We start from the raw sequence: 13,074 nt of genomic DNA, 5'->3' as shown, positions 1-13,074 counted from the left end.
GTAGAAAGAGTGTGCATGAAAGGGAAAATGCATAAAAAGTTTTATTATTATTCACGAATTACTTCCACCCTGGAAGCAGATGCATAAAGACATGGGGAAACAAATAAGTGCGACAAGCATAGTGGGCCCAAACAAAAACACAGCATCAACATGGGATTTTCAACTAAATAGACAGCATCATGATTGTATACATACTGTTCTTTCAATTCCCATTATTGCTCCCCAGTCCAACAAGAAGAGTTGTGAAACATAAAAAGAATGAAACCTAAGACAAAGCAGAACACCTAGCCCCTTAAAACCTTGAAAATTAAAAGTGACAGACAACTGCAGTTAATTCTCATTTCAGGAATGTAACCAAAAAAGGTTTAATTTCTTTCAAACATGATTTTGTTGATTTAAAAACAAAAAAAAGAAAATTAAACTTGCTTTTAGTTTATCCATTAAGTTATGATGCATTGAGCCAGACAAGGATTTTGGTTTAAACTGAGTGGAAGCTTTTATCTATGGAATGTTGATCTTACAATTACTATAGATCCATCAAGCTCAAAGAGATGTGAAAGAACTCATGGTTACATCATATATTTGTCTCTGTAAGTTGAGGTTATCCGCATGAAAGAGACGTGTCTTGTATTATTTTTATAGGAGCTTTCCCCAGCCATATCCATTTACAATTCAGATGTTAACAGACAGTATAGAACACCGTATAGATAGTGAAAACACAGTTAAAAAAAAATGAAAGAAGAAGGAAAGATTGAATTCTACAGTAGTCCTTGTCCCTGGAGATGTGGATGTTTGTCTGCTTGCAGCTCAGTATTTAACAGTCCACTGCTTGATGCTGGCATCATGGGAGGTGGTGACTAGAGTGTGCTCATTGACCCAGGCCAGGCCACTAACATGGTGCAACCGGTGAGTGTCTGCAGAAATCAAAGCATCAAACAATCTTGTTACAAAAAAAGTCTTTGGCAGAGAAAAGTATTAAATTTATCATTACAAAAAAAACACTTATTCAACAATCGATACATACTGTGTCATGTCTTCAAGTCTTGATTTTTATAAAATCAAACCCTGTCATTTATGGTCAGCATTTTAATACATAAATAAAATGCATTACCATTTTATGCATCTACATTCTATAATTACCTCTACATTATTTTCATCATTAATGGCAGCGTCAACTATTCCAATGCTGGCTTTGTAGGAAATGATACGTGCATGTAAACCTAGTGTTTTAACAGGAAACAGCAAGGCTAATGTCCATACAATAAAATTTTAATCTCTTACAGGTTGTTTAAAGTTACTGCTAAAACAAACTGAACGTTTCCTACTGCTGCTGCTACAGACCGCATGCCACCAACTACACAGTAAAGTCACCAACTTCACTGTGCCTTGCTGGTGTGTGGAAAGCCTCTTGCACAGCATGACACTAAATCAAGGTATCATTTTAATAATACTCATTTATCAACACATGAGCTTGTTTGGCAGCACTGTAAACATACACTGGTTGCTTTTCGGTTTTATTTCTGACAAGGTAACTGCTCAAGGAGTCAAGGATAAACCACATTGGCTGTTCCTTTAAGCCAAGCTACATGCACCAAATGCATGATTTCTCTCAGCTCAAAATGTCCTGTTGCCTTTTATTGTGCATGTCTGGATATTGTAGCAACATGGATGTAAATGGCTCAAACAAACTTCCCCATCTGTGTATACTTGCGTGCATGCCAGGCATAAGTTAATGCACATGTATGGCCTACCTGCAAGCTTAATCCTGTTGTCTGGATCACCAACTGTCCAGATAAACACCATCATGTCCATCCCACTTGTTGCAAAGTGCTCATTATCAGGCGACCAAGCCAAAGTCACAGTTCTGGCATGGTGTCCGTAAAACTCATCTTTCACCTGGTAAAAAAAATAAAATAAAATAAATAAGAAATCTTTTTTTTTTTTAAAGAGACAATGTCTATAAATTTATATAGAACTGCTATAGGAATTGGGTATTAAGCAATCCACAAAATATACATTGAACAGACAAATGTTTACCGAGTAGCCGTCAGCCACAGTAAAAGTTGTGGCAACTTTTTTATCATCTATGGCAGCCAGATAGGCTCCATTATTAGAGTAGGCCATGTCTGTGATCGCTCCTTTAGCCTCGATAGTTTTACCCTGGTCCTTCAGAGTGTTGCCCTGAATGGAGTACAGACGGATTTTCCCATCCTAAGGAGAGAGAAAAAAAATAAAATAAAAATAAAAAAAAGATATTTACCTCAAAGCTAAATGTCACCAGAGTGTGATGAAAGGTGTTTCATTTACTGTAATGGCTACACACTGAGACATGCTGATATGTTTCCTCCTAAACTCAAGAAGCATTTTCTCAAAAAGAGTGGCCTGATCTCATGTTCGGCAAGATCAAAATTTTCACTTACTGCTCCGCCCACAACAGCAGTGGTGCCCCCAGGGTGGATAGCTCCAACCTCGGGTTCATAGTCAAGATTTTCCAAAGTGAAGACTTTTTTCTTATCTTTCAGCAAGACAATCTAGAAGATGCAAGACATGAGGAGTAACACCACCAATATTAGACAACATTTTCACACACCAAAACTTTAGAGGGTTAAAATATCAGGTAGGTGATGTAAAACCTTGAAAATGCACAAATGTGTTCATAGGGGAGACATTGATCCAAGCAAGGCAAAAGACTTTACCTGCCCAATGCACACAGCCAGGGACAGCCCTCCTGCTGCTACGGAAACACTTTTAGGCTGGAAATCCATCTTCACCACATCAGAGGCACTGAAAACCATTGTAAAATTTAGGACTCTAAAATTGAATCTTGAAAGCCAGTATTAAGTTTAAGGTACAGGAGAAAAAAAAATTTAAAAAAAAGAAAAAAAATAAGAGATATTCCAATGACATCCAAGACTAAAAAAAAAAAAAAAATTATAATAAAAAAATAATAAATATATATATAAATATATATATATATATATTCTATATATATTATTATATATATATATATATATATAATAATAGACCAAGGCTGGCCAATAGGGGGAGAAAAGCAGATATCATGATATTGACCAAATACCTTGATATCAATATTGCAGCGATATTCTAGGGTTGACAATTTGTGCTTCAACAAAATATCTTCACTCTTAGCTTTTAGATGAATAATCATCAGTAATGTGGACATAATGTCTAAGTGGGTAAAGGCAAATAGAACAACTTGAACAGTTACATTACATACAGTCTGGTAAGTTTAAAAAAAAAGTACATCATTTTACTGTAATGCAGCCTTTAAAAACCAGAAAAAGACAACATTTGTCATATCACAATATCCAAAATCTAAGACGATGTCAAGTCTCATCCTGAGACGATATATTGTCCAGCCCTATAATGGACCTACATTCCACTTTGATATATTTTTCTTGGTATTGTGATTAATATACAGTTGTCCAACCCATAACAATATTAAGGAACAGATGACCAAGCGTAGTGTGACAACTTGGAAGATATCTCCAGTGTGCATCAGCTGTTCTAGTGCAGCGCAACCGCCCCTTCAAGACGGATTTCTTCACGACGGATTTCTTCACGACAGTGGGAGAGTCCTTCCTTGTATCAGGATTGAGTAGAACGAGATGGACAACAAGCAGTACACACGTTCGGTAGAGCTACAGCTCAGTTGCGCGGCAGTTAAAGTAAAGGTCATCTTAATCCCATTTGTCTAAATCGCAACCGATGGCTCCTTAATAATCAGCCTACCTGAAAACTCTGGATCACAGCACTTCCACCTCTCAGCTGCTCACTGCCATCGGCCTTCCACCCATTACTCCCACTAAACCCCGGACTGACTGAAGTCTTTAAGTGTGGCCATTCTTACTTTACATTAAGGGTCTTTAATTTCTGTTGCATGCATGGTTGGACTAAAAGATTGCATTGAGACAAACTGATAGTCAATAAAAAAAAAGATTTTGTGGACTCTTTATTCTGGTATTTTGTGTTAAATATATGAACATTTAATTTTAATCTTGAAGTGTGTTTGTGTTTTGTTGAGTTTCTTTTTGTACATTTAGTGTGTACATTTTTATGTGTGCACGCTTGTGTAGTTTGATCTATATCCTACATACAAAATACAGATATAACCCTGGACTAAGACCATCTTAGATGAGACCTGGCTGGCACCCCTTGACCATTTAAAGAAAACATAAAAAGCGTATAATTACAAACTGACACAGTAGGCACATCCACCCATTACCAACAGACATAATAAAGCTCAATTCAATTCTAGGTTTCCTCCAAGACCACTGCCCTGCCAAGATTTACTTCCATTATCATTACTAGACAAAATGCAGCTTATCAACACAATCCCCACTAAGTTCATATCATAGCTGTGATCTGCACAACAAGTAATGACCCCTACCTGTACTCCTTCTTGTTGATGTTGGTGTAGCGCACTGTATCATCCATGCTGCATGTCACCAGCTCGTTGGCTTCGTCGGTCACCATCTTGCTCACCTGGTTGCTGTGGCCCTTCCCCGAGAAGCAGTCATTCACTCCGGTTTCTGCATCCCAGTAATGTGAGGCATTTGTTAAGGGGACAAAAAAAATCTCAAGTGTAGACTTAGATACTTTACATTGCAGGAAATTGGCAGTGCAGAAGTGAAGCCACCAAGATAAAAGATTAACAATTTACATCTGCTAGAGCAGTTCAAAATTATCAAACGCTAATCTACATACAATAATGAGGCACTTTTTTTTTTTTTTTTTTTTTTTTAAATCAATGAAAGGATATTAATGTGTCATCGTGACTCCCTGAGTAGATGTATGGTCGTCCGTCCTTTTTGTGAACTGTCAGACACTGGATGGATTTGCTGTGACCCTGTAGGATGAGCAAGTACAGATATACTTACTCAGATATACTTGTAAAGGGCACATACAACAGTTAATGTAGAATATTACACCCCCCCCCCCACCCATGTTGGATACTGCACTCAGGAGATCTGGCAGACCACATGACTATTTTGGATGCGTCTGTGGTAACTTCAATATACAGTGACAGGCATTTACTGTCATACATAAAACACTTTAATACATCAAATCTAGTCTTGTGAGTCAGTCCACCACATGCTGAAATTTTGAGGGACTGAAAGTTGAAGAAAAAAAAAAACAATTGTGTGTGTGTGTGGATGTATGTATGTATGTATGTATGTATGTTGTATATTAATCTTTTCACAAATCCCAATACATGTTTGCAAAATTCTAGTTATTTATCTTCAATATTAACATGTTTTCAGCAACAAGATTATAAGCAGACATTTTTCAAATGTTTTTCCCCACTAGGTTTTATTATCATCTAACTATTCATCCACAGGCCTGTACTACAAAGCAAGATATGGCGTTAACGAGGAGACTTCAGGTTCAGCCCAGGGTTTTGTGAATAACGACGGTGGATCACTTGTTACCGGGTTAAATTGCCGTGGTAATTTATGCGGAACACATAACCTGGTCGGTTATGTTGGAGATTAGAGCTCAACCCCCTAATGACCAATCAATACTCGACTGATAACGGCATCACCGTTCTAAGATACGGGGTGGAGCCACACACACAGACAGACTCATAAAAATTAAGATATTTAGAGACGGACAACCCAGTTAACATTCCCTGATGGGTATCTTTATGAAAGATATAGATTTTCAGCGGAGGGAATTGCGTAGGCATTTTGTTGGCTTCTTGAGCTGTGTGTTACCAATGCACACATCAGTTTGAATTAAGTTTTTGTTTCGTTTTTTGCTCTCAGATCACTTATCACTGCCAGGGTTGCAACTCAAAAGGATAAAGCAACAATGTAATTATGGTCAAATCTTGTGTTTGACTAATGGGGAAGTGATATTGATAAGCATTGTGGTTAACGCATTTACAGCATTGGTTAATTTTTTGCCAGCTTTCCTTCCGGTTTTAGGAAGCAGCAACTGTTTTACCTTTAAAACAGTGTCCGTGTTCTTCATAATTATGTATAATTAAAGTTTGCTCTTCTTATTTAAAATATGCGGCTCTGGTAGAGGTTTGCAATTGTTGATGCTGTGAAAACACTGCCTCTTTTATGTGAAGGCGCACATCACTGGATTGGGAAACCCTAGACAGATCGAACTAGTTGTTAGCCACCGTCACGACACAGCTTATGCCAGACAGCAGTTGTTGACGACCGGTAACTGAAATAAATCCAGGGCATGTTGATCTTGATTCATAGTACATGCCTCTGGTAAAGAGTCTGACCTTGATGGTGCGTATAGGCCGGCCAGGGTTGTTCTTGTCCAGGTAGTTGATGTATCCCGACAAGGAGATGGTGAGGAGGTGGTCTTTCTGCCACAGGCAGCCGAGCTGCTGGTCTGTCACATCAGAGCCCAAGTTGAAGGTGGTGACAGCCGTACCTGCACCAACATCCCAGAGTTTCACCGTTTTGTCCCCTGAGGCAGAGATCATTTGGGAACTGTCAGGGCTCCAGCTGACCTGGAGCATTTAAAGCACGGGGGCATTGAAAGAAAAAGTTACGATATTAATATGCATGTTGTGTTTAAAGACTGTTCAAGTTCACCATCAATGTTGACTCAATGATAGAAACACCAACATTATCTAGACAAAGAAACAGTTACTTGAGGACAGGGGGAGTCACTTTCAGAACACAATTCTTAATTTGAAAAGAAAGAAGCACTTTGTGTCCACACACTGTATGCCAACTCTTATTATAGCTATAATAAACAAAACCATCCAACAATGTAGTGTTTTTTTCCAAGATTAAAAAAAAACAAAACACTTACAGCATATACTCCTCCTTTGTGAGCCTTCTCTCCACCCAGTGAGCAAACACGCTCACCATTTGTTCCATCATAGACAAATATCTGTGGAAGAAAAAAATTACTCATTAAGAAGACGATTTTTAAGATTTTTTGTACACAACTACAGTTTGTGATTCTTTCTTTAAAAACCTGCCACTCGGGTTGAGATAGATTATATTTGTATTATTTCTGTAGACATAGTAACGTTACTTTTATTAAATTATTTAAGTAAGGTAATCTTACTTTAAAAATGTTCATACGGTCACATGGCCACACTGATAACTCACCTGGCCATCAGCGCCAGCTGTGACAAACCGACTTCCATCTGGAGAGAAACGAACACAGTTGACAAACTGGCTGTGATCCTTTAGCAGTCACCGGGAAGACAGAAGGGAAAAATAGAAGAAAAATATCCATTAAGAAATATTGTGCACATTAAAATACACTCCATATTTGTATTTTATTCGGCAAAGTGTTTGACTTTCAAGCCATAATCGTATAAGGCATGACATACTTTACAACATCTCACATAAGTCAAACAAATAAACACATTTGTCGTTCTGACAGACACACAATAAAATGTAATACAATATTTAAAAATACAAAAAGTCAAAACAACCAACTATAAAAAAAAAAAAAAAAAAAAACTAAAAGCCTTGAAGCAGGCTTTAAGTCTTTAATTGCTTTTCAAAAGATTTAACAGAATTTACACAACGTAGAGAGGGAGGCAAGTCATTCCACAGCCAATGAGCCACGGTTTGGAATGATCGGTCCCCTCTAGTTTTAAAATGAGTGTGGGGAACCACTAATAGCCTCTGACCTAATGCCCTGCCCTCAGACTACAGGTAGGAGTATGAAGCTGTATCAAGTCAGAGATGTATGGAGAAACTTGACCGTGCAGGGCACTAAAAGTAGGGACCAGGATTTTAAATTAATTCTACACTGGACTGTATTTATTGCCGACTGTGGTCAGCATTAAATAATGTACTATCCTTGTATGAGGAAAACCAACTGCAGACTGAAATCTGAAAACAGACCACAAGGATTTTTAAGTAGAGGACAACATTTCGTGATCAAAAGTGTTCTAGGAGGTAAGGTCTGCTTTTAGAATGTGGCTCACACATTCTCCAAGAAATGACGGGGGAAGTGGGTTACGTAACAGACAAACAAGGCAACACTGTCAAAAACCACCAGGGTGTGACAGACTTGAGATGACCAACAGGCATTACAAATAAGACAGCTGGTTCAAAGTCACAGACAAATTCCTTGATCTACTACTATGTCTGCATTTGTTGAAAGCCAATATTTTGTTACTAATGAGATTGCAAGTCGAAGAGGGCTTTTAGCCTTTGGTTAATCTGATAGGTCAAGCAAAATAAGCTTGGCTCCAAGTAAGTTGTTTAAAACCCAAATGCCCCTTTCCAAAAGCTGCACAAAGGCCTACTGGGACTGAAAAAAGAAGCAAACGTTATCTATGCAACTCACTCTTAATGTGAACTTGAACTTGAAGGGAGGCCCCTCGAAGAAGGACCCACAGGTGTCATCACTGGCAGTGGCAAGGCGGTAAGGGCGTTTCTGCCTTATGTCCACACTGTTGATTAATTTGGCGTGGCCAGAAACTTCCCCCACTGAGGAGCCAGAGTCCCACAGGAACACAGCTCCAAACCTACAGCAAGAGATAAACATGCATCATTTTGGGTTTTAGTAAGGTTTGAGAGAGAGGAATAAAAAAAGTCTATAAGTCTCCCAGGATGTGTATGTATGTAAAAAATTTGATTATCTTTTTTTAATTTTAAATGGTGTATTGATGACAGCAGCCCAACATATTTGGTAAGGCAAGCAGTGTGCTGGAGGACTGAAGGTGTCTTTAATGCTTAACAGGGATGCACAGTAAATAGCATTCACTGCAAAATAATTATAGTTTCTACAATATGACATCAAGCAAGACAATCAATAATAATTATGATACAATTCAATCCAAAACACCAACTTGTAATGTTAAACCTAAAAGTATTTAAAGAAAACAATGGACTTGTGTACAGTGAAGAAGCTTCTCATGAGAGCTGATCATGCAGGTCGGAGTTTAATGAGGTAATAACTCCTTTCATTTCTTAAACATGTATGAAAACCTCTCATACTCACTTCTCTCGTCCATCCCCAACAACAGCAATCCTCTTGCTATCCTCAGTCCATGCAATGTCCTTGATCTTGCCTGAAATAGGGGTGTACTCGTACTTTAGAATGTGCTCCTTCTGGGTGGTGTCCCAGATACGGATCTTTCCTGATGCATCTAAAAAAAGAGATTTAAAAACAATTATTTTATTGTAGCATTACCATTACTGTGGTAACCAACCACACACACACGCACAGTTTACCTCCAGATGCAATGTAGTATCCACTGGGGGCATACTTGGCAACAGTAACTGCATGGGCATGTTCGGTGTAAATGTCTGCTATAGCCGGATTCTGTAAGAGACAGGAAATGTGAGCCATCAGCAGGTCTACAACTGTCAAATGGCACATTAGGCAGTTCCCTCCTAAATTAGTCAAATGAAAAATTCTGTTTAAATTTGTTAACCTAGACCTTATTTTCAAGGTTTGGCCAATGTTTCTTCTGCTTTAATCATTACTTGACTTGAGGAGATTTAAAGTGACACAGCATCTCAGCTTGACAACTCTGATGAAGAAATGCTAGTGATCACACACAATCTTAATTGCTAAGTTAAACCTAATATCCTACCCCATATCTCTCCAATTACATGTCTTAAACTGTCCTACCAAATAAATAATGTAATCAGAGAGTAAACCAATAATGGCCATAACAAGACCCAGATTGGCATAAATAATTAACATTCAACACTTGTTACTTATGGCTTTTACAATGATGAACATTACTTCAATGTTCCTGATGATGACACACTTCCCATTGGTATACAGGAAGTTGTTGCCTTTGGGATCCCCACCAATCACTTTTGCAACTCCCCTCTCCATCTGTGGGAGACTGGCGAATACATGTTCTAAAAAAAAAAATAAAAAAAAAAAGTAGACATGACAGGCAGGCAGATAATGGAATGCATTAAAAAAATAATAAATAAATGAGCATACACTGAAAAAAAATAAAATAAAACTGAACTATTTAATAAGGGATTGACAGATAGTAGTACATTGTACATCTGGGGCTACATGAATTCTTGCACTGCCTGCACTAATATTTTTAAGATAGGATACAAGTATACAAAGTTAATCAGCATCACTTAGTTCATCAATCATGTGGAGGACTTGATGTGTTGATATGTCTGCTGACCTTACAGATCTGGGTCAATAAGAACTTTATTTTTTACCAAAAGAAATACAATGGTGGTAGCATTTAAGTAAATACTGTACACAAATGCTATCTTGTGTTAAAAAAAAACATCTATCAAAATTTCCTTAAACTTTGCCTCATCTCTGGCATTTTGTGGCAAGGTTTCCAGGACTGTTACTGATAACTGAATGGTTGATGCAGTTTTATTTTGTAGATGTAACGTTAATGTTTGGGTTATTCGCTTTTAACATTAAAATAAAACTTCCATAATCACTTTTATAATTTTCTTGGTGAAGTTTTATATACATAAATTCCCCAACAAAAACCATCCATGAAGAATGGGAGTAGTAACTGAAGCCCATTAGATCTTACACTAACAACAAAGCTGTAATGAGGTGGTTTCCACATTGGTTCTAAAGTCTGTTTTCTGATAGAGCATTATTCGGTTTCATCTCCACCAGCTCGAAATAAAAATGGCAGCCAAAACTCTATTTCATGCTTATTCAGCAGGCACACACCATGTTTCTGTGAGCTAGCTACTTCCCAAACAGCAGTTCCTGTCTATAAGCCAGCCTCTGTCTGGACATGTCATAACAACGCGATGTGAGCACAACTATTTCCTATGACTGATTTTAGCTTAACTTACGTTTGCTAACGCTAAATTAAATGAGCAGTCTGTAATGAGCTACATTTTGGCAGACAGCATATTCACAACAAACCCGTGCGTATCACTCACAGGTGTATATGAAACGTGACTGAATCATCGCGTCGAGATTTTGTGTTTAGTATGCAAAACGAAGTATCAAAACCATGCAGCTATGGGCGAGGCTAGCTAGCTAGCTAGCTACGGACTAACGTTACCTGTCTGACTCGCTCGAGCTGCTGAATAATGTCGCCAAACATAAGAGTTTCATTGCATTTTCTCTCCGTCGTGGCCATTAAAAATAAACAGACTTACTCAGTTCAAGCGACATTTTCCCTGCTGGTCACTTTCTTAACGTTACTCTTTACAAATGAATGAAACTGTTAAGCTCCTCCGGCTGTGCACTCCCTGATCACACAAACACGGAAGCGAGTGCAGCTCTCCTTCTGCTTGTCTTTGCCCATATATAGTAAACTCAGAAACTACGCTGCGGCTGTCAGCCACTAGCCGTGCACGGCGTTGCAGGGTGCGTAAATCCCTAAATAAAGTCTTTCAGGCTTCAAGGCAATTACAGCAAAAAATTTCATAGGTTAATCCCGGGTTGTGTTTCCATAACAACATTTTGCAAATCCTCAAAGACTCATTTACACATATATAGATAGATAGATAGATAGATAGATAGATAGATAGATAGATAGATAGATAGATAGATAGATAGATAGATAGATAGATAGATAGATAGATAGATAGATAGATAGATAGATAGATAGATAGATAGATAGATAGTAGGGGTGTACAATTCAGAAAATGTCACGATTCCGATTTTAGGTTCTCGATTGGATTCAGTATCAATTCTCTATTAAAAAAACTATGTATGTATGTACAGTATGTAGGCTATGTATGTATGTATGTATGGATGGATGTATTTATGTATGTCTGTTTGTATGTATGTATGTATATGTCTATCCACATCCATAATATTCATGTGGATTTGTTTGTTATTTGTTATTTCAACATCCTGTTATGCTATGTTGTGTGTGATGTCAGCTACTGGGGATCAATAAAGTATATCTCTATCTATCTATCTATCTATCTATCTATCTATCTATCTATCTATCTATCTATCTATCTATCTATCTATCTATCATGTGATTGCAGTAGACATACTGACAAAATTCAAATTCAAAATTGAATTTTTTTTTTAAATATGAATCGGTTTTTGGAATTCTATGAATTGATTTTGAATCGCTAGAGCGTTAATTGCGATTCAAATCCAAATTGATTTTTTTGCACACCCCTAATGGATAGATAGATTTCTGACAACTTTCTTTATTTGGATGAGGAAATAAAGCTACAACATTAAAATGGGTTTAACATATTGTTATCATACAGGAGATCACAGTTTTTTCTAGGGTTCATTATGGATTATAGAAATACTCTCATGCTGGAGCTACTGCCTCCGCGACCCGATACCGGATAAGCGGATGAAGATGAATGGATAGATGGATGGATGGATGGATGGAGAAATACTCTCATTATAGCAGAAAAAGTGACTGGTGCGACTGAAACAGTTAATGTATGAGAGGAATCAAAATATTTAAGAGGCCTAATTTGTATAAAGAGGAGGGACTGCCTGAGAGTCCTGGCTCAGGTCAAATTGTACACATATTGTTAAATGCCTAGCTTTGCCCCAAAAATTATGCTAGCATGAATAACCATATGCATGCCCAGTAAGGTAAAGGAGGACTATTTAAATTTTAGAGGGTAGCCTGCTGATCTACATTTGCATAATAGTGATTTTAAAATCTGATGTCATCCTGTGTGTCAGCAGAGCATCACTTGCCTGGAATAGGATTGGGAATCCCCTAACTTATTTTGGATGGACCCATTTCAGAGGGTGGGGGCCATGGCAGCAGCAAGTATAGTGTTACAACAATACAAAATGTTAAAGATAACTAAAAGCTGGACTCATAACTGTTGCTTAGGTTCAAAAAGCCATCAAATGATTGCAAATCAGTAAGTTGCCCGGTCCAGACGGCTTCACTGCATATACTCTTTGGTCTTCTTGCGCCAGACGTAAAAGATATGTACAATGAGGCTCTTTTACATCACTGCCTACCGGACATCCTTGCGAGGGCCACTATTTCTCTAATTCTTAAAAAAGAGAAAGATCTTGTGCTTTACAATAGCTATAGACTATGCACTCTTAAATGTAAACCTCAAAATCCTATCCAAAGTTCCTTTGCTCCTCTTCAACAAGTGATGCCCTGTATTATCTTGTTTGATCAAACAGGATTTATGC

General features: G+C 37.8%; 1 protein-coding gene across 1 annotated transcript; it reads right to left on the bottom strand.

Annotated features, from left to right (window-relative positions):
* Window positions 1-377: 377 nt before the first annotated feature.
* On the bottom strand, window positions 378-11,336 carry wdr1 (WD repeat domain 1). Its single transcript, XM_032514718.1, has 15 exons — window positions 11,088-11,336; window positions 9,721-9,842; window positions 9,201-9,291; window positions 8,968-9,115; window positions 8,311-8,491; window positions 7,113-7,190; window positions 6,808-6,888; window positions 6,266-6,499; window positions 4,783-4,870; window positions 4,412-4,568; window positions 2,697-2,784; window positions 2,421-2,531; window positions 2,038-2,211; window positions 1,752-1,896; window positions 378-914 (listed from the first exon to the last, which is right to left on the bottom strand). The coding sequence occupies exons 1-15, from the start codon at window positions 11,101-11,103 to the stop codon at window positions 808-810; spliced, it is 1,821 nt and encodes a 606-aa protein (XP_032370609.1). The 5' UTR covers window positions 11,104-11,336; the 3' UTR covers window positions 378-807.
* Window positions 11,337-13,074: the final 1,738 nt, after the last annotated feature.

Source organism: Etheostoma spectabile, chromosome 4 (genome assembly GCF_008692095.1).
Source record: "Etheostoma spectabile isolate EspeVRDwgs_2016 chromosome 4, UIUC_Espe_1.0, whole genome shotgun sequence".
Lineage (NCBI taxonomy): Eukaryota > Metazoa > Chordata > Actinopteri > Perciformes > Percidae > Etheostoma > Etheostoma spectabile.
The sequence above is the reverse complement of the archived record's forward strand: the minus strand, read 5'-3'. Positions and strand labels throughout refer to the sequence as shown.